This window comes from Eptesicus fuscus, chromosome 10 (assembly GCF_027574615.1).
Source record: "Eptesicus fuscus isolate TK198812 chromosome 10, DD_ASM_mEF_20220401, whole genome shotgun sequence".
Classification (NCBI taxonomy): Eukaryota; Metazoa; Chordata; class Mammalia; order Chiroptera; family Vespertilionidae; genus Eptesicus; species Eptesicus fuscus.
In genome coordinates, this window is record NC_072482.1 from 77906530 (window position 1) to 77927157 (window position 20628).

Sequence of the window (20628 nt, forward strand, 5' to 3'; positions counted from 1 at the left end):
TCATTTAAAAGAGTTTATGACCAAGATGCATTTGAGAGCAGGGAAGCAATGATTTCGTGAAAATGGAAAATATAATAATCAGGGACACTAGTTAGATTGGGTCATCTGGGAACGGAGGCCTACATGAGGAAGAAGAACCATTTCAGTTGAGATTTGAAGGATGAGTAGGAAGCAGACTTGAGTAAAGCAGGAGATAAAGCATCGCAGATAGCAGGAGCAGTGGGTCTGAAGGCTGTAAGATTAGGGAGAGCTTATTACATTCCAGAACAGAAAGAAGTCAAGTGTAGTCAGAGCTTAGTAAGTGATGGGGAGAGATAGGCTGGGGCAGGTAACACATGGCCTTGCATGCCATGGTAAAGAATGTGGTTTTTATTCTAGGTGTTGCAGGAAATTGCTGAAAGTTTGTGTGTGTGTGTGTGTGTGTGTGTGTGTGTGTGTGTGTAGTGTGTATATGTCCAGATGTGTACACACTTGTGCAAGCACATAAGTACACAGTATTATTTTTAAACAATAACTTTGCAATGTCTAAATCATTAGAGGATGAGAGAGGAAGCAGGAGGACTGATTGGGAATAGTCTAGATGAGAGTAATGGTGGTCTTGCCTTGGGTGATAGTAGGCCAGTTAGCCATTTGGCACCCTAAGCTCAGTAGCTGGGGTCTACAAGCTTCTCAGGGTTCTACAAGTGTTTAAGACCTAAAAAAATTGTTTTAAATCCCCCTCCCAAAATAAAAATTCCCCTGCAAACTGAAATTAATAAATGTTTAAAAGTATGCAGTGTCAACATTTTGTCAATGTCATTATATAAATTTAAATTTGAAGCTCATTAAAATTTTGATATTATATCTGAAATTATTTCTAGGTCAGATTTTTCCTATTTTGCAATAATTTCTGAGTATGTGTAGGGGCGCTTAGAAATCATAATCATAAGTTAAAATAATTACTCATAGCTCTATACTTTCCAAGTGAAACCTATGAAAATCTCCTCAAAAGTTTATTAAAAAAAAACACCTGGAAAATAATTATACCTAATGTAAGATGTGAGTTCATTTTGTGACATTCTGTGGGCTTTCAAAAGCATGAGTCCTGAGGGACCTGGGTGGTCAAATAGAGATGGAAGAACTGGCCAGACTTGCAGATGTTGAGGGGTGAAGGAAGAGACTTTGAGGTTTCTGGCTTGAGTTAACTGGGTGCAAGCAAGTATGAGGGTGGCCAAAACGTCAAGACTGGGGAAGAAGGAAGTTTTAGGGCATGTGAGGGATGTAGATCAAAGGTTTCTCATAAAACATGTGTTAGAGGTGCTTGATGCCTCCCAAGTTCAATGTGGTGGATGACATACAGTCCCTGCCCTCCAAAGGCTTGCAGCCTAAAGGCCTTTGTGGTTACTAAGCATAGATCTGGGCCAGTCAAACACTTTTTATACAAGTAAAATGACCTTAGTGGTTGTTCCTGTGGTTTGAGGGAGAAACTACAGATAGACAGAGGCTTTGCCAGCTGCTACTCACTTTGCCTTGTTGAGATCTGAGGCCATGTTGGGTTGATTTGCCATATGACACAGATTGCAACACAATCTTATGTTCCTGCCCATCTGTGGGAGAGATGAAGGGAATACATGAGGGCCAGGCTTGCTGAGTGGGAGGGTATCTATGTATTAGATTTACTGTTAGGTCAAGTTGAGGCATTCAGGAGGGACGTTAGAGAAATAAAAACTATTAAACAAATTCATTCCCTAAAATCTACCTTTACTGTCTTGTCACAATTTTAAATGGCATTTAAATTAAAGTTTTTTTTATGGGAGAATTCTTTAAACTTATTGAAGCAAATAATTTTAATAAATAGATAATTATTTGTTTCAGAAATAATCTCAGATAAGATCGAAGAAATCCTAGAGAATTAAAGTAATGCTTACATTGTGATTCCGACACTGCTTTGACTCTCATTTCAGCTGGTCTTAGAGCTCCTTCTGCTGGCTGATTCCATGATAAGAATATACCCCTAAAAAACTGTTTTAGGAGCCTGTGTGGTTTAATGGATTAAAATTCAGAATACTTTTAGAGTTCAGTGGTTTGGTTCAGTGGATAGAGCATCAGCCTGCAGACTGAAGGGTCCTGGGTTTGAATCTGGTCAAGGGGCATGTACCTCGGTTGCACGATCCCAGCCCCCTTTCACTCTCTCTAAAAATAAATGGAAAAAATATCATTGGGTGAGGATTAAAAAAAAAATTAAAACTAATAATAGACTTTTAAAAAAGGTTTAAAAATTAGTTTATTTGATATGTTGGTATTTTCAGAGCTCAAGCAATATTTCTTTTGAGTACATGCTGCCTGCTTATCTGTGTAAAAGGGGGAAATTTCATAAAGTTAGACCATTTAAATATCCTAATGTAATCCAAACGATCATTCTTTACTAGCTCTAGTTGGTGTTGTGGACCAAAGTCTTATGAAGGATTCTCCTGCCTCTGGGGAGGTGTCGGCATATGGCCGTGGAGTTGTCAGCACTGCCATAGTACAGGATGGGGATGGCAGGAGGGACATCAGAAGCCCCACTAAAGCCCCACATGTGCACCTCATTGAAGGAAAGGTATGGTAAATTAGTAGAGTATGTGATTTTAAATGTGTGCTTAGACTGGAGGCTATCTGTTGCATTTGTTGTTTCAGAACTCAAATAATATTTAAAATTAGTCAATGTATGTTCTCTTTTGATATGATTTCCCAATTTTCAAATATGTGAAGGCTCTTGTTTGGACAGGGTCTCTAACCTTTTTCTGAGTGGTGTTCAAAGCAAAATATTCCAACATAAATTATATTAATGCAAGTAAGTAATTTTTAACTCTTTATAATCATTCTATTTAGTTAAATCCTCAAATGATAAAAGCTATGATGATTTGAAATTTATATTTGTTTGTTACAAGTAAATGTTAAAGTATAACCTGTATTATTACTTTAATCATGTTGACTTACATTTTTTGAAATGAGCAAAGATGGTCTTTATGAAAAATATTTTTCATTAGTAATCTGTAACTGATGAAGAAGACATTCTTAAGCAAAGGTAAGTGTTGGTGAATAGTGAGAAGATAGTGTGTTGCTTTTGGCCTTATTTAGTGTATACACCATAATGAATAGAGAAGTACCCTGTATTATGTTTTCAAATTTGTTACTATTATTTATGTTGCCTTGGGCAAGTGAAGTCACTTAGAGGTTGATTTGAAGAGGCTTTGAGTTCTTCAGATCTCTTCTATATCTGCACAAAGCAACACACACACAAATGAAATCATTCTGTGGATATACTTTAACTTTGAAAATTCTGAAGACATGCAGCAGGAATTCATAAAGAACCTGCCAGATGAAGTAGCTACCAGTTCTCAGGAATTCGACAATCTCTAATTCTCAGCATAGAGGAGGGTAGGGGCGCCATGCAGACCCTTATGCCACAAGGACAAGGGCTCCAGGTAGCACGTGCCATCCAATCACCTGCATACCTTTGTTAAAGAATTTGTATCGTATTTCAAAAACTGTTTGTTCGAAAATTATTTAGTTAAATATAGCAGAAATCACGTCCAACAAGGTATCCTTGAACTGCTGAAAAGTTTTCAGAATCTTTCAAAATTATGCTGACGAGGCACCTAGGAGAGTGACTCCTTATATCTGAAACAGAAGAGCTCAGCAATTTGAAGTCTGTTCCATTTTGCCTGGTTAATTTGATACATCGTTATTTTTTTTTAAAGTTCTTTTAAATTCCAAAGGAAATTCTGCTTATCTTCATTCAGCAACAGATTGAGTATGTTGACCTTTTTTGCCAGTGCTTTGAATGTCTGTCAGCAACCAGGTTTAAAAGTAATAATGCTGTTTTGAGTTTCATTGGATTTATTTGCAATCAGTCAGAAAACAATAGTTAAATCAGTCTATACCTATACTTTTTATGATAAAAGTAGTTCAGTTTTCCTCTCTAAAAATGGATCATTTAATTCATTTTCTAACCCCACTGTGTTAATACAATCCCTACTTTTGAGTAAAGTTGTTCACTAACTACTTATTTCTTCTCTCCTCTTTTGCCTCCATTTCTCCTTTGAATGTATCCGTGTAATTTCACATTTAACCATGGATTTGCTTCTGAAAACAGCCTGTTTTCATCTGCCCACCTTCACCACTCATCCGCTATGCTTCATGTCTGTCCCCAAACCTGTTACCAGTCCCAGAAATGGACTTGCTTTCAGACATTTCGGAGGAAGACCCCTTTGGGGAGGCCGACCAAATCACACTAGACAGCTTAGAACTCCTTTCCACAGGGGAAACAACAGAGCAGGGCGACTGTGACGTTGCTGTCCTGGATTCTGTCTTGGATCCTATTGTAGCCCCTTCTCAGATTGACTGTCCTCCCACCCACGAGAAGCCTCTAAAAGAGGCTGACCACAAGGATTCTGAGTTTGGGTACTTTCCTTTCAGTTTCTGTAAATGCTTCCCACCCAGCTTCCCCTCACTCCTCGATGAAGATGGGTACCTTGCTTTCCCTAGCCTCCCCAAGGTCTGGGTCTCCTTCCTCCCCGCTGACGTCCAGCACTATGTTCCCATCACCTCCCCTTCATTCCTGCCCTCCCTCATCCTCATCTTTGGGCTCCTTCTCTCTGCTTCTCAGTCAGTGCCCTTTTCCCTCACATTTTCCCTTCCTCTGGCTCTGTCCCTCTGCTACCTGGAGGCCAAAGCGACATCCTTTCATGTGTCTTATGACTGTGACTCGAATGACAGAACAGAGGAAGAGGAAGCAGTTGTTGGTACTCCAGCATAAGCTTCAGTCTGTGCAGTCCACAAAACTACACTCATCTTATACCCCACCCAGTGTAGAGTGTAAACATGTGCATAAACTTTACCACTGATTATCCTCAATATAGTATGAGCTGCACATTTTCACACAGATAATATTTCAGTGCATGAGCAAAAAGTGTAAGCAACTTCCCTTTCATTGACATCCATTGAGAGCGCCATACATTCTAAGTTGAAAGCAAAGTTATAGGATTCTTTTATAAATATCTGTAAACCTTACTAGGTCTTAAAAAAAGAACTTAGGATGCCATGGACATCACAGTAATTGATATGTATAAGTAGAGTTTCTATTAGTTCTTTGGTTAGAAAGCCAAGCTCGTTCTTGCATTTATGCATCTTTATTCCTTTACTCCTGACATTGGTAGTTCTAATCTCAGAAACTCCTTGTCTATTATTGTAGCATTTGGAGACCAGATGAATTTCAGGTAGTATTTTATTTTGTGTGGGGTTTTTTAAACTCTAAATCATAATTATGTGACAGAGACACTGTCAGATATTTTGTAAGGAAGATATCTTTTCTTTAACAAATGTGTATGGAAAATTAAGGCTTTTTGAAAATTTAGAATATATAGCCCTAAGATTGGGCCTCTTAGTGTTCTTAACATTAAATGTCTGGTTTGAAGATTTTTACCCATTTATAGGGCTACCTCTGCACTGCTAGACAGTCCGTGCTAATGTATGCAGTATGTTTTTGATTGTTTTGTAAAATGTGGTCTGGTGACTTAGTGTCTTAGTATCCTGTGGTTACTATCAATACATAGAGTAAGTCATGTAATTTAGAGCAAACCTAAAGACATATGTGAAGATAATGCTATGATTAGGCATTGAGAAGCCACGAATCTTAAAGGGTACCTGCGGATGTAAAAGATGGACATTTTAGAGAATTCAGTGTTGACCCAGGAATTGGAAGATAATCCTTAACAGATTATTGGCTTTGTCTAGTATTTACCTTCTGATAAAAAAGATACTCTGAGCTCCTTGCTACCTTTTCAGAAATACTTGAATACTTTTTTTTAAAAAAAAGAACATTTTGAACTCTCAGATTTGACACTCTCATTTGAATATGATATGTATATGATCCTGCTGTCAATTAACATGTAAAGGTTAAACTATTTTCTTTTGGTATCAGAACCAATATTTTTCTTTCTTGCCATTCCTGTCATTGAGTCAGTCAGTAGTTGTTAGTATTTATGCTAGTTTTAAATTTACAAATTCTTTTGGGATGTTAAATACTGAGACTTGTTCCACTATGAAAACTGATTCTTTTTTTTTTTTTTTTTGAAAACTGATTCTTGTTTAAACTATTTTATGAAAGAAAAGTGGCTATAGTTTAAACAGTGTTTTTAAATACCCACCATTGTAACATGAATGTAGCATAGTAAGCCAATTCCCTCCTCACCAAGGAAAGAAATCTATGTTAAAAACTGAATAATAGGGAACATTTGTCTCTGACATAAAGGGAAAGCCAAATTTTACAAATTTTACTTTGCCCTTATCACTAATGGATTTAGACATTTCAAATTAGAACTGGTTGAATTATGCCATTTTTACACTCTCAGATTTTTATTCCTAAGTTTAAAAAGAATACTCAAAAGCAGTGCATGTAAAGTAGGGACTGAGAAAGAGTGAAGCTTCCATTCTCCATTCCACCCTTGCAAAGGATCATTTCCATCATTTATACAACACTGTAGGTGAAGAAAGACCAGGTGGCTTAATGTTCTGCATCTTCTGAGGGCCACGCAATAAAGGTTGGTAATGCTAGTTCACCATTGAAGTTCAAATACAGCTTCTTTACACCAGTGGTAGAGTTTCCACTAATACTTCTGTTTCTGGCCACTTGCTGTATGACCTTTCAGGCGAAGATGGAAGAAGAGGAAACACAGCTGGAGGAGGTGGATATTTTTTCTGCAAAGTTAAAACCTGGTGGCTGCTGCCTGCCATTGTTCTTGTGTGTGGGGTGATGCACTTTCAGGGTTTATTTGTCAGTTTTGCTTGTTGTGGCTTTAGGTTCTTAAAATTTTTATTACTATTCATGTCTTAGACTATCCAACTCTGGTGCTTGCTGATTGATACACTTACGTTTATTTGCTTTTTCCCCCTGTGTGTGATTTAATTTCACAGAAAAATTCCTTGAGAGTAGAAGGGGATAATATTTATGTCAGACATAGCAATTTAATGTTGGAGGTTTGTATAATTTAAGAAAACAACTGTCCTGATGGCTGCCAGGCTGCTATGGATGGGAGGTCACTCACAGGCTGGCTGGCAACATTTTTCAAGCACAGCGCATGAAATGCATGGGGAAAATCCAACTCGGGAATGCATGTTACCAGTCTGACTGTGTTCTTTTAAAGTGGCTTAGGTAGGAATATGTTAACTAGAAGTTCTCAAAGTGACAACTGGGAAAACAAGTTCTATTTCATCAGATGAATAGTTTTTATCCATTAACCTTGAAGTTCTATAAGTAAACTTATTCTCTCCTCATGGGTTATCTCAGGGCATGGAATCTGAAGTAATGTGATCCCATCCTTAATATACTTTAACCAGAACAGATACTTGATCTGGCATTAAATCATTTTACTGTTGATCTATGTCCACAATAGTTTGGGGTGGGGATGAGGGTGGAGGTGGGTGGTGGCACTAAAATCCATGCAGTTAGGAATGTGGTTTAATTAAAGTATTCCATGTGAAATATGCTAATAAATGGGATTGTTTTGATAATGAAGAAAGAATAAATGAAAGACAAAAAAGAGGGGGGAAAAAGAAAACCTAGCCACCCAGTTAGGAATGTCAACTATATTCCCCGTGTCACACGAGAACTTTTCTTCTCCTTATTTAGGGGGCAGTACATGGCAATGTTTTTAGTGGTGAACTGCAATTCTCAATAATCCGACTAATCAATTTGGTTGCTTTTGGCAGCTTTGATAATTATTGGAAATGTATTTTTGCATAACTTACTAAAATGCTTTAAAGTATAATACATAACATTGCTTTGAACAAATACAAGAAATGTGCCTGATCTCAAGCCACAGTCATTTTTCCATGCCATGCAAAGATTTTTAGATTTTCATGAGTTTTTACAAATGGCTGTAGAAGCTCATAGATGAGCAACTATGCTTGTGCATGAATACGGAATACCTAATTTTATCAGATGCATGACCTATTCCTCTGGGAGTGGGATGAAAGCTGTAATCAACAGGTGCCCCCCATGATTTTTGAAATGTAAAAAATATGTTTAAAGTTCGGTTAAAACCATTTCCTAAACAATAGTTAGTTTTAATTCCCACAAATACTAGTTTTCAGGGCGAATATAAAAAAATCCCACAATACCATTCATCAGGGCCTACTTCAGTGAAAAATCAACCTGGTAATTACTCTTGCATTTTTGTCTGTATAAGGATCATTTGGTATGTGGGCAGCTGGGCCTCACATTTGTGCTTAGCAACTACATGAAACCAGTATGAGGTTATTTTATGGAGAGATCAAATACAAGCAGCCTATGGAAGCTGTTATTTTTATTCCTTAAGATTAAAAGCCACTGCTGGAATTTCCTGGAAAAAAGTCAGTCCTTGCCCACCCTACCACCCCCCTTTTGTGGTAGATGATCTTGGACTGGCTTTCCCATGAGGCCAAATGTGCTTCTGAGTCTACCTTTCTCTATTTTTACTTGATTTAATATGTTCACAGAAGGTAACTTTAGTAGTAGCCCTAATCAGGAAGGTGAGTCTACAGGAACAAATTCATAGGCTGCATTCAAATCTAACTATTAGAAAGAAGAGTTATTAGCCATTTTGAGTATTAGTTCCATGACTTCCTTCTAATAATGTAAATAGTTATTCCTTAAAAAATTCTAAACAAAGAAGACATTAGAACCCTTTAAGATGTGAATCATAAAAATTACATATTGGCTTTATGTTCAAATTTTGAGGAACTCATTAAGGTTATTCATAGGTGATAATATGGCTTTTGAGACTTGGCATTTTTCTTGCTTTAGTATGTTTTTTAATCGTAAGTATGCTTTGTCTTATTTTTTGGTTTTATTTTTATTTTTGTCCTACTGGGTTTTTTTCCCTTTTGGATTTCCCCCCTTTATTACGTTACACATTGCTAGGACCTGGATAAGGCCCAGGAGGACATACTGAAACATCAGGCTAGCATTAGTGAACTCAAGCGCAATTTTATGGAATCCACACCTGAGCCGCGCCCTAATGAATGGGAAAAACGACGTATCACACCTCTATCCCTACAGATACAAGGGGTATGTCACTAGCTATTTGTTGGCTATATGTCTCCAGCTTTTCAGTAAAGTTCAGATTGCTAATCTCTGATGCTGATTCCCAGGAAGTTACAAAATGTTCCCAGGTGTGTGGTTTTTTTAAAAATGTAATTGCTAACAATTTTTTAAAATACTAAATATTTATTAACAATGTAATATGTGTTGACCTAGTTCTTAAGTAAATTGTATGAGTTTCAGAGTACTTTTGAAGTAGTTTCAGAATAATATTTTACTCAGTTGCAATATGTTTTTATATAGGATGACTTAGAAACTAAGATTATATGATATTTAATAAGGTTTTCAGATATTGACTTCTGAAATAAGAAAGTTTGTTTAATAATTAAATAATTAATGTGGATCATTTTTAGAATGGTTTAAGGTAATTACTAAGAGGAAAATGAGTTAAAGTTAGCTTTGAAGACTGATGTGCCCTGGTGAAAACTTGCAAAATATTGTATCATACAAGTTAATACTAAGACTTCCTCGTAATGAAATGTAGACGAGTGTTTTAAAAATGTTTTCAACCATAACATTCTTTTTTCTTTCCGTGATTACTTCTCCCCATCAATATCGTATTGCCTTTAGAATCTATTCCCAAAATACTTCTCCATTCATTCCCATCTGTATTTGTTCTTTTCTGATGCTCTCAAAATCTCATTATCAGCCAAGAACTTTCATGGGCTCTTTATCATACTTGAAGAGACAGTGATTATGCTATCTTTAATACACAATTTTAAAAATATATAAAGGTCTTTCCCTACAATTTCATCTTTCCCTTTTTTCTTATGCCCCTCACTTCTCCATAAGTTCATCATCCAGTCTGACTTGAGTGTTGCCAGATTGTGCACATTTGATTTAGATAACCTCATGTTATTTTTATTAACCTTTTCGTTAAAAACAGAGCTGTTAGTTGATTTAAATTTCTAAGTTTGTGACTGTGAAAGGAAAATAGCTCTTTAAGAACAGATGAGCAAAGATAATTGCTGAACTGAAAAAACAACTTTTGAAAATACTAAGATTTAAAACACCATGGTATTGTAGGGTCTTATGAAGTATACAAGTTAAATTCTCATTTTTAGATTTTCTGAAGGTATTAGTGTTCGTATTTCAGCCATTGACTCTTGTGTTGTCTGGAGAAACAGTGTCTGGCATGCTAAGATTTTGGCCTTACTGTATGTGCCCCTTCATCCAGTTTGTTCCGCTGACCCACACAATTGTTCTATGTTTGTGTTGTTGTCAATGTGATGTACTTGTCTTATTTGTTGATTATGTCTATTGTTTAAAACAATAGAGAAAAGGAGACCATCTTTTCAAGGATATTTTATCCATGACCGAGAAGCATCAGATGGCGTCAACACGGACAGTTGAAGAAAAAGCCCAGGCAGCAGACAAGGTGTTCACCTTGCATCCTTGGATCTACTCTTGCTTTTTCCTCTTTTCCTTTTATTTCTGTCCACAGCTATAAGTAATTCTTTTTTTTCTTATGTGTTAATCTAAATTTTTTGAAAATAATTTTTGAGCATTAAAAAAGTTAAATCTCCATGTAGAGAAAGAGAGGGTCATTAGGTGAGATGTTGCAGAAGTACTTTATTTGAAAATCCACATTTTGAAATGCAGACATATCAACTGATTTAATAAGTGACCCCTATTTGATATATGTGGCTGGCAGTTGGGAAACCATGCTTTCATGTGAAAATGCACTGTACAATGCTGTGTATACTGTGGTGGTGTTAAAATAACAAATTCTATGCAAGTTAGGTTAGTAGTTTAGTAATTATCTTTGGAAACCTTTTGAATTTTCATTTTTAAGATTTTCAGTGGGGAAAAAAAGATTTTTTGTGTATCATAGCAGCCCCTCAGACCTCTCTCTGTGCTTCTGCATACATGAATATCTGGCATAACTAAGAAGTTAGCTTTCTGTTGCTTTTACATTCTTATTCTTCTGTTTCTCCTGGTTTTGCTTAGCCAGCTGATCAGCCAGTTAATTGCTGGGGCTAGAGAGCTTAGAGTCTGTTGGAGACAGACAGGGACATGTAAAGGAGTAATTAGAAAATGTGGGTAAAGAAGTCGGTGTAGAAGGTGAAATAATTTTGTGTTCGAAGGTGATTGGGAAGGCGGATTTACCGTTGTGTCCAAGAAGAGTTGGCATTTCAACTGAGACCCTAATGATGAGAAGGAGGCAGATGTGAAGTTTTCCATGTATAGGGAAGAGCACATGAAACAGCCCAAGCAGAAACTAGTTTAAGGAACTGAAAGACCAAATGATAAGAGCTTAGGAACAGTCGAGGAGGTCAGGCCCCAGATCCTGTCGGGTCTTAAAGACCATATTGACATTTTGGAATTTTATTACAGGAGTAGTGGGAAGCCACTGGGGAGCTTTAAACTGGGTCTGACGGAGATCGCTCTGCTGCTTGGTGAGGAATGGAATACAGGGGATCTGAAAGAGAGCGGGGATCAGTAGTAAGTGTTTTCCTTCCACAAAAGTCTGATTTTGTAAATCAGTAGAGAGTATTATTTATCAGAACATACAGTGGAATGGAGAAGGAGGCAAAATAAATGGAAGATGAAGTCTTGCTCTAAAGGAATTTGAGGTATAGTTAAGGTGAAATATTTCCAGAATATTGCAAATAAGAAAGCTAAACCAAGTGGCATATTTATATATTAAAATGTTAGCATGAAATCCAAAGCCAGTTAGACTCCGTGTAAAATGATGACATTAATATTACATGCTTTAAAACATTATGTATTTTTGACACTTTCATGCGCAGAAGCAAGTCAAATGGTAGATTTGTTCAATTTAAAGTAATGTCCTTGTATTTTTGCTGTAGGAGACTTTGGAATTTTGTTGAAGATGTTTACAGTTCATCATTTTTCTGGATGTCATGGTTTAGGAATGTACAATGTAAAATATGATGTCGTAGACATTACATTAAAAATATTTTATGTGAAGTTTAAACCTGGAATTTGCCCACTGTTAAGCTCCAAAATGGTTTATCTGCACTTGAAGTTACTGCTTTTTTCTTGTTCTTTTCCTCTCCAGCACATGCAGGAAAATATGTACTTATTTGACATACATATGATTTGTTACTGCAATCATCCTTCATCCATCCTCCCAACAAACTTTGGTTTACCGCTTGCAATGTGTCTTTTTCCCCAGATAACAACGTATCACTGCTATTAGTTGAAAGTGTGTGAGTAGTTATGTCTACTGTAGTGTTTTGACTTTTAACAGGATATCTTACAAATTTTTGCCTTTGTTGCATCTTCATTTTGCAGAGTTTTTTATTATCTTTAAATTGTAATCCTTAATGAAATGTAAAATAAATAATTATGCATGAGTATAATTTGACCAAATTTTCCAGATTTCTGTAATATGGATTTCACAGATTTAAAAAACAGGAGTAGTTTCTTGCTTAAAAGTTAATGCATTGAACTTTCAAAATGGATTTATTTTGAATATGAATAATTTTGAGAGTAGAGCAGAAAGTTGGAAACCAAATCATTTAGTCTTTAATATATAACTGTGGTATATCTTTTTATGTATTGTGAGAATTATGACATACTTAAACTTGTATAATACAAGAGTCTCATGAGTTAGTACTGACTACATAGACTATAGTTTTGAAGTACTTTTGAAATATCTATTTTATTTAATAATTAAATGCATCACACTTACTTAAATTCCCCATGATCTCTTACTGGCAAGGAAGCCCTCTCCACCAACTCAACCCCTAGGGATGGTGTAACTACGGAGATTATAATGAAAATTAATTAATCCAGAAGCTTTCTTTTTCTCCTGAATATTGCAAATGCTTATGCACCTAGCCCTCCTCATCTCATTGTCCTTATTCCTCACTCCTCCTAGTGCACTGTCCCAAAAGGGGCATCCCTAAAATGTCATTCATTCATCCACCTAACCAATCATCCATCCGCCCACCCATCTTTAAGCTCTTATGAGCAGTGGGTGCTTCATGGTGACTCTTTGGACAGTCCTCAACTTTCCTGTTGTGCAGCTTAGGGACCATCACTTAAGGGCCAGAAATGTGAAGATTACATTTGTCTTAGTTTTTCAGGGACAGATGATGTTAACATTGCTCACTGAATTTTCACCCCTGAGTTTGTCTTCCTGTTTAGAATTCTTTTCTTTACCTGTTTCTTATTGGGGGAAAAAAGTACTATTTATTCCATGGCATTTTAGCATGTCTGAGGGAATTTCTGTGGGTTGCTATCAGATCACTTGTGAACAAAGTAATGTGGTAAGGGGAAGAGTTAGTAGGAGCTGGAATGGTTAGGGAAGGGCACGCACAAAATATTGGATATTAGGTGTACCTCAGACAGATGACGAAATTCAGAAGGGCATTGGAGGCAGGATAGGGTCACCAAGCTATGACACAGGAATAAGCATTTCAGGTGGAGGGGCCACTGAAGAGTTCCTTCTGTGCAGAAAGAGGCCTACTCTGAAGAGCTGCCTCAAGAATATACAAAACAGTGTTTGATGGGTGGGTAGGCCATGCTCAGTTTGTGATAAAAGTTTTAGTGACAAACCAAGGAGCTTTAGCTTGTTTTCAAAGGTTAGAACTATCACCGATTCTCAAGCAGGGTGGAAAGCTGGCATTCAGGCAAACCGCCACATGCACCTGCTGCAGAATCTTTGCTAATCCTCATCTTTCTTTCAAATTATGCTGTTCTGTGATTCTTGTATAACCTTTCCTTTTTTTCAATAGGTCACTGCTCTCTGTTCCAACTTATTGGTAACTCTTTGCTCTTCCTTTTCTGACCTCTCTAGAGCCTAGAAGAGGAGATAACATCAATTTTGTTTAGTGAAAAGGGCTTTTCTGATAGCATGAAAGCTACCTTCACCTCAGCCACCACTTGGACAGCAGAGGGCACTGGTGTGAACTATAATGCACCTTGTGAAACACTTTCTTCCTCGCCCTTCTCACAGTTGCCTGAGGTGCATTTTACTTTGTTTCCCCTGTTTTTAAAAGCCACATGTGAGAGTGATTTTTATTTTTTAAATATCTAGGAACCCTTCCCTTCAGTGCTTTCATTGATGAAATTAATTCTTCCTGGGAAAAACATTCATGAAATAATGATTGAATTTGGATGTAAGGAAAGGATACAGATTGGATGTTGTCCTGCTTTTGGATGTCCCCTCTCCCCCAAACCTACCTAAATTCAGAGAATCATTTAAAACACTAAAGCCCAGATTTGGAGTTGTTATGTGGAGGGAAACCCTCAACCAAGGAAAGAAGCTAAGTATGTTTCCAGAATTAAAAATATTCAAAACCCAAGTGTCTTTCAGGCATCTTCTGATGGCTTATCATTTAAAAACTGTTTACATGGAAAAATCTGAGATGCCTGCCATAGTCAATGAAATAATTGTTTTCATTTTTTTTGAAATGAACTTAAGGAATTCCCTGAACTTGGGCAGAACCCATCTGAACATTTGAAGTTAAGTAATAATAATAATAATGTACCGACATATAATAATAATGAACATTTAGGCACTGTACTACTTACTAGAGTAAATTCACTCCCAAGGAGTAAACGTCTGTAGAGGGGAAAGGGTGAGCATCTCAAATAACAAAGTTGGTTCATTTAGGTTTTCAAAGATGCTAGTAGGGGGGCTAAATTCTAAGAGAAAACACTTGGGATCATTGTTGACATCCACCCTAATGTCATGTACCCGGTTTGTTAATCTGTAATCTAATTTGGATGTTAATAGCCAATTTTGGAATAACATTTTTATATTATCTGAGATCAACAATAATTTTGCCAGTTAAAGCTGTGTTTTTAAATGAGCCAGCATGAAACAAAAGTTTCATCTTACTAATACTATATTCATTTAGGAGTCAGGGTTTCAGACAGGCTTCATAATCTGATTAAGACCAAGACTGTTTGTTGAATAGGTTTTATAATTTTAAAATTTATACTTTAAGATAATCAGTAAGCTTTGGTATAATTCCAGTTTTTCCCCCTGTCTTTTCAATTATACGAGTAGAGCTAATAGATATAACTATAATAAAAGCACTTTATTTCTTTGGGAAGATGCTGGCTGTTTTGTGTTTTTGCTTTCTTGTGTAAGCTTTTTACCTGTCTTGTCTTTCATGTGACCTTGAGCAAAGGTTTTGTGGATGTTGATTCGTACTGTTCTGTCTTTGCAGTGTCAGATGTTTGTTTAGTGGGTGTTAAGGTAAAACTTTATTGATTTGTGTCCTCGGTTGCTTTTTGTTTCACAGAAACGCGCTCCCGAGTCCGAAGGGCCTTGCGTTGGAGCCAGTGATGCTGTTAAGGTTCTCCCCTTTCCATGTTAACACCATTGCCTGCCGCTTCTGACCCGTCACGTTTCCCCGCTTCCCTTTCAGTCAGCCATCATAACCATCACTGTTTTCCTCCATGACATGAACCTACCATCAGTTGATTTGGGTTTCTGTCATTTTTATTTATTCATATATTTTTGTTCTCCCTCATCCGCTTCTTTTTTGTGCAGAGTTCACATGAGACTCTGAATGTAGTGGAGGAGAAGAAACAGGCAGAGGTTGGGAAAGACGAAAGAGTAATCACAGAAGAAATGAACGGTAAAGAGCTATCACCCGGGAGTGGTCCTGGGGACATCCGTAAGGTGGAACCTCTGACACAGAAAGACTCCACCTCCCTGTCTTCTGAGAGCAGCAGCAGCAGTGAGAGCGAGGAGGAAGATGTGGGCGAGTACCAGCCCCACCACCGGGTGACTGAGGGCACCATAAAGGAAGAGCAGGAGGAGGATGAAGAAGAGGTGGAGGAAGAACCCAGCCAAGCATCCCAGGTAGTAGAGAGGGAGGCAGCAGTGCCAGAAGCCAGCCCAGGCAGACACGCAGGGGCCAGTGTAAGCACAGTAGAAACAGTGACCCAGGAGCATGTAGTTGCCCCTAAGATACCTGCAGAGAAGAGTGTACACGAAGGCGCATTTAAGCAAGATGTGAGCGAAGACACAGAGGACGAGCAACATAAAGTTAACGGAGAGGTGTCTCATGTTGACATTGATGTTTTGCCACAAATTATTTGTTGTTCAGAGGTAAATGGGAGACTCAAGCGGGAGCTAAACTCTGGAGCTATTTCTCAGGTGGAGAACACCTGCTTTTCTTCTTCTCCTGTCCTCCCAACTCTCCCTCAGCTTTTTCAGCAAGATTCTGACTTTGATCTCATGGGAGGAAGGGGAAAGCACTGCTTTGTAGACTTTCTGCCAGCTCGGTCAAGGTTGCTAGCTCCTTTCCTGCAACTGAATCACCTGATCCAGTAAACTCTCCTACAACCCACCACATCATTTTTCCATTCTTGTTTCACATCTAAATTTTTCTTTGCATGTTTTAGATGTTTTCAACTTTTTGTCTTTGGTTGCACTGCTTCCTCATACTTAATGCCTTTTTTGTTGGTTTAATTAGAAAATTGTATATGCATTATTGGAAAATGGTCAGTGTGAGTGTGTGTGCTGCTGCTGTGACTGGCTTTGATTTTTTGGCTCATTGTCTCTTCAGCTTGAGAGTTTTAGAAATGGCAGCAGGCCCTGATTACCATGGTGCTCTGAATTCAACATCTGGCAGTGATGAAAACAATATTTCTTGAATACCACTGTGATTTCTGTTTTTAGATTCTGGGGATTGTATGGTTTGGTTAAATCCTATTCTTTCCTTTTAGGCAGCCAGAGGCTAACTGTTTAATAGATTATAGTGCTCTTTTCATTCTGTCCTATCATCAATTCTGGATTATTTGCAAGCTGATCAGATGGTCTGTGGATTACCTACAGGGTACCTCAGTCTTTTCTTTTTTCTCTTCAAGATAGAGAACTTACTTCACTCTTCTTGGATAAAGTCTTGGTCTCTAGGTGCAGTGTCTCTGAATTGGAAGTTAAAGTTTTGTTGAGGGAAGGCAAACTTCCAGGTGAATATGTCTTCATTCTAAGTTGAGCTGCCCACAGTGCAGGGATTGTCCACATTTTCTCTCTTTGATGAGCTGGAAAATCTTGAAGTGACTTTGTCTTGAAATAATTAAAAGGATTTTTATTATATCACTTTTAAACTTCCTGGTTCTCTTCAAAGAACACATTTGCAAGTCCTGAAGTGCTCTATTATTTTCCACACTTACCTTACATTACACTTGGTATTATTTTGCTGATAGTAGTTAGTCTGGCGTTGTATTAAACATACATGCTCAGCAGACCATGTTAACGGGCCGTGAACCTCCTTTAATGTTTTTAATGTTTAATTGTTCAAAGCATTAATATCATATTCGTGGACTAATCCTAGATATAGTATAACAGTTTAACTTAGCTAATAGAGAAGAAACACTGCAAGTTTTAGGCAAGTATAATTGGAAACAGTAAAACTTGAAGGTAATCTTTCTGAAAATGGAATCTCCTTGTCAATAGAGCAGAAAAGGCTTTTTGAAGAAAAGGAACAAATCTTAGCCTACCTAGATGGTGTGCCAGTTAAAGACAACAAGCCTTCATACAAATCATGTGGTTCTTTAAACCACAGTAAAAATCGAGGCAGGTCACTTCACATAGTTCATTCTGTGTTTTCAAGTTTATCATTACTTACCCAAAGCTAAAGTTTATATATCACTGTATACCAGGCTTGACACGTAAGTAGTTTGGGGACCATCATAATCTGAAGCATACCATAATTTATGAAGCCATTATGTTAATTTATTCTTATCATATATACATACATGTGTATATATGTATGTGATATTTGAAGGAAAGTGTTTTTCTTTTGTGTCTTTTGTCTTAGATTATTTGCTTTTACTCTTTTCTTTTGTGAATGAGTGTGTGTTTGGATATACATATTTCTTAAAATTATTTTTGAAGGCTCCATTAAGTGCTTTACTACATTACCTCTAGAATTTATTTTCATCTTCCTTTCCACCTCAGCCACCTGTGGTAAAGACAGAGATGGTAACAATTTCTGATGCCTCACAAAGGACAGAAATCTCCACCAAGGAAGTCCCTATTGTTCAAACGGAAACCAAGACCATCACATATGAGTCTCCACAGGTACGAAAGCTCTAGATTTGGACTGAGCTCTTTTTCATTTAGTCTGTTTATCTCTCCATCTGTCTTCTCCTAGTTTACATGTTTCTAACTTTGATGTACCTTTTTATATCTCCATTTCATAATTGTACTTCAACAACATAACTTGTTATGTTGCTTCTTAGATTGAGATAGAGAACTGTAATCAAATTGGTGACCCAGTAATTTCAGGGAGGATGCATACACATGATTATTGAAGACAGGCAGTACCAATCTTGTTCATATTGCTAGTATTATAAGCCATTTGTGGCTTAAAGTATCTAGGATTGTTTATGTATACTTGGGAAACAGATCATCTTACAGAGTTTATGGGATATAATGTAATTTGTGCATTAGTAGGATTTAGGCATCCCTCCCCATGAAGACAGATCCAGTCAACTCTTGCTTGCAAAGTATACATACATGTGCACACACATTTGTGCTTCTCCTTCACGTGGGATTATTTTCTGAAGACATGTCATTATTCTTACGTAAATGTGATAACTGTTCTAAACAAATGTATGTTTGATTTTAAGTGTTCAGACATTGATTCTGTAAATATTTGAGATAATCATTAAGATATCTAACTTTAAGGGTAACAGAAAAAGGGAAAGTATTTATCATTTCAAACGGAACTGTTTAGAAATTTGGACAACTATTTTCTTGACTGAGAAATTTAGTGTTCATAATAGGATTGTGCCATGGTGAAAAATGCCAGATTATTACCCTCGAAATATTTTTAAAGCATGTATATGTGAAGCATTCCCCAACATTATTTTAGATATGCTGTCTTGAACGTGCATAGAGCCCACATGCACACAAACAGGTTTTTGATGCATGGGTGTGGTGGGAGAGCAGGTACCCGCCTGTTTCTATGGTGGTGAGTGCCCTTGTGAAGAGATACATTGCATGAACCAAATGTGAGAGAGATTTCCTCTTACCTTACAGTAAGAAGGGCTCTGGACCTTCCAGTTATTTCCTTATGTCAGGAAACAGGAGGCAAATATACTATATGGTGACCTTACACTAACATTTAGTTTATTATCTTAGTGTAAACTAAAACTATTAATTTGCTGTATTTAACCAGTAAACTCTAGAACTTTGTAACAGAAAAGTATCAAAGCAAACAAATTAAAACCTATTTAGTTATCTGCACAGGATTTATATTTTATACATATATATATACATATATATTTAGATAAATAGATATAGATATATATAGAGAGTGCACATGCATGCATACTTATTGAAATATATATCTTCATATATATACTTACAACACAAACTGTTACAAGAAAAGTGTTGTTTAAAATTCTAAAGATAAGCATAATAACCAAATGATGTTAGGTTCTGTTGCTTAGTAATCTGAGAAAACGTTTTATCTATTTTTACCCACCTGTGCTTAAATAACAAACCAGCACTTCTGGTCACTGTGGCAACGTCTCTTCCTGGTTCCCTGGTTTCTTTTCAATTTATACAAATGGCTTTCAGTCAACTTCTCTCACGACCCCCATAGCTTTCAGACCCAACTCCTATTTCCACTCCTCTTTTTTCTGTCTCTGTGTGTCTGGGGTTTGCTTCTTCCCGTGCATTTAGTCTTTGATTTTACTCTGTTTAAATGTCAGCCAATGCTGGTCAGTAAATTACCACTATAAACATGAAAAGGCTGATAGCATCTTCTGCCAACTACAAAGATTTTAAAAGATGCATATTTGATGGGAAGGGCATCTTCTATGACAACATAATGTAAGTTAAGCATTCTTTGTATTTTTCCCCCAACTATCCAAAGATTGATGGCGGGGCTGCTGGTGACTCGGGCACATTACTGACTGCACAAACCATCACATCTGATTCCGTGTCGACAACCACTACCACACACATCACTAAGGTAAAGCAGTCCAGGGGAATCCCAAGGAGAGGATGGTACAATGTAAACAGGATCCTTTCTGAATTGTTTTTTGGTTCCTATACACACTTCAAAGTAATACATAGACAGTGCCAGTGGAATAAACATGCAGACATTTAAAATATCCAAGAAAATTGGGCTCCATTGACAAATGTATTCAAAACAAATTGCAATTTGTAAAGTGCAAGGGGGTAAAAATATGTTATGAATAGCTATACCTAAGACAGCTACAGGAACAGAGAGAATTTAATAAAAGTGGAAGCACAGGTTTATTAGAAAGTACAAAGTGAATGTTGACTATCATTCAGCATTTTCAACAAGTTCTTCAAATAATGTAAACGTCCCCTCATTGATTTACGATACTAGTGTGTTGACTTGGGGTGTGTCTCAAGATCATTCTCTAACTGGTTTAGCATCAGATGACCAGAGGTCTCTGGATTAGTAGCAGCCTGACTTGTTACAAGTGTGAGCACTGTGGTCCCACTTGGGACCCACTGAAACCCTGGGCCCTCTCAGTGATTTTCATGCTTGCCACAGTCCTCAGATTGCTAACTCCAGCCTTATTTTCCAGTAATCCCTTTTGTT

The 20628-nt window shown here is 37.2% G+C and overlaps 1 protein-coding gene across 1 annotated transcript in view; it reads left to right on the plus strand.

Annotated features, from left to right (window-relative positions):
• Positions 1–20628, plus strand: part of EPB41L2 (erythrocyte membrane protein band 4.1 like 2) — a 133108-nt gene that overhangs the window by 83379 nt on the left and 29101 nt on the right. Inside the window, exons 12-20 of the mRNA XM_054722629.1 lie at positions 2409–2578; positions 6937–6999; positions 8924–9070; positions 10380–10481; positions 13875–14042; positions 15331–15384; positions 15582–16145; positions 18000–18122; positions 19927–20025. Coding sequence (XP_054578604.1) covers positions 2409–2578; positions 6937–6999; positions 8924–9070; positions 10380–10481; positions 13875–14042; positions 15331–15384; positions 15582–16145; positions 18000–18122; positions 19927–20025 — 1490 coding nt within the window. The remainder of the gene's footprint in view (positions 1–2408; positions 2579–6936; positions 7000–8923; positions 9071–10379; positions 10482–13874; positions 14043–15330; positions 15385–15581; positions 16146–17999; positions 18123–19926; positions 20026–20628) is intronic.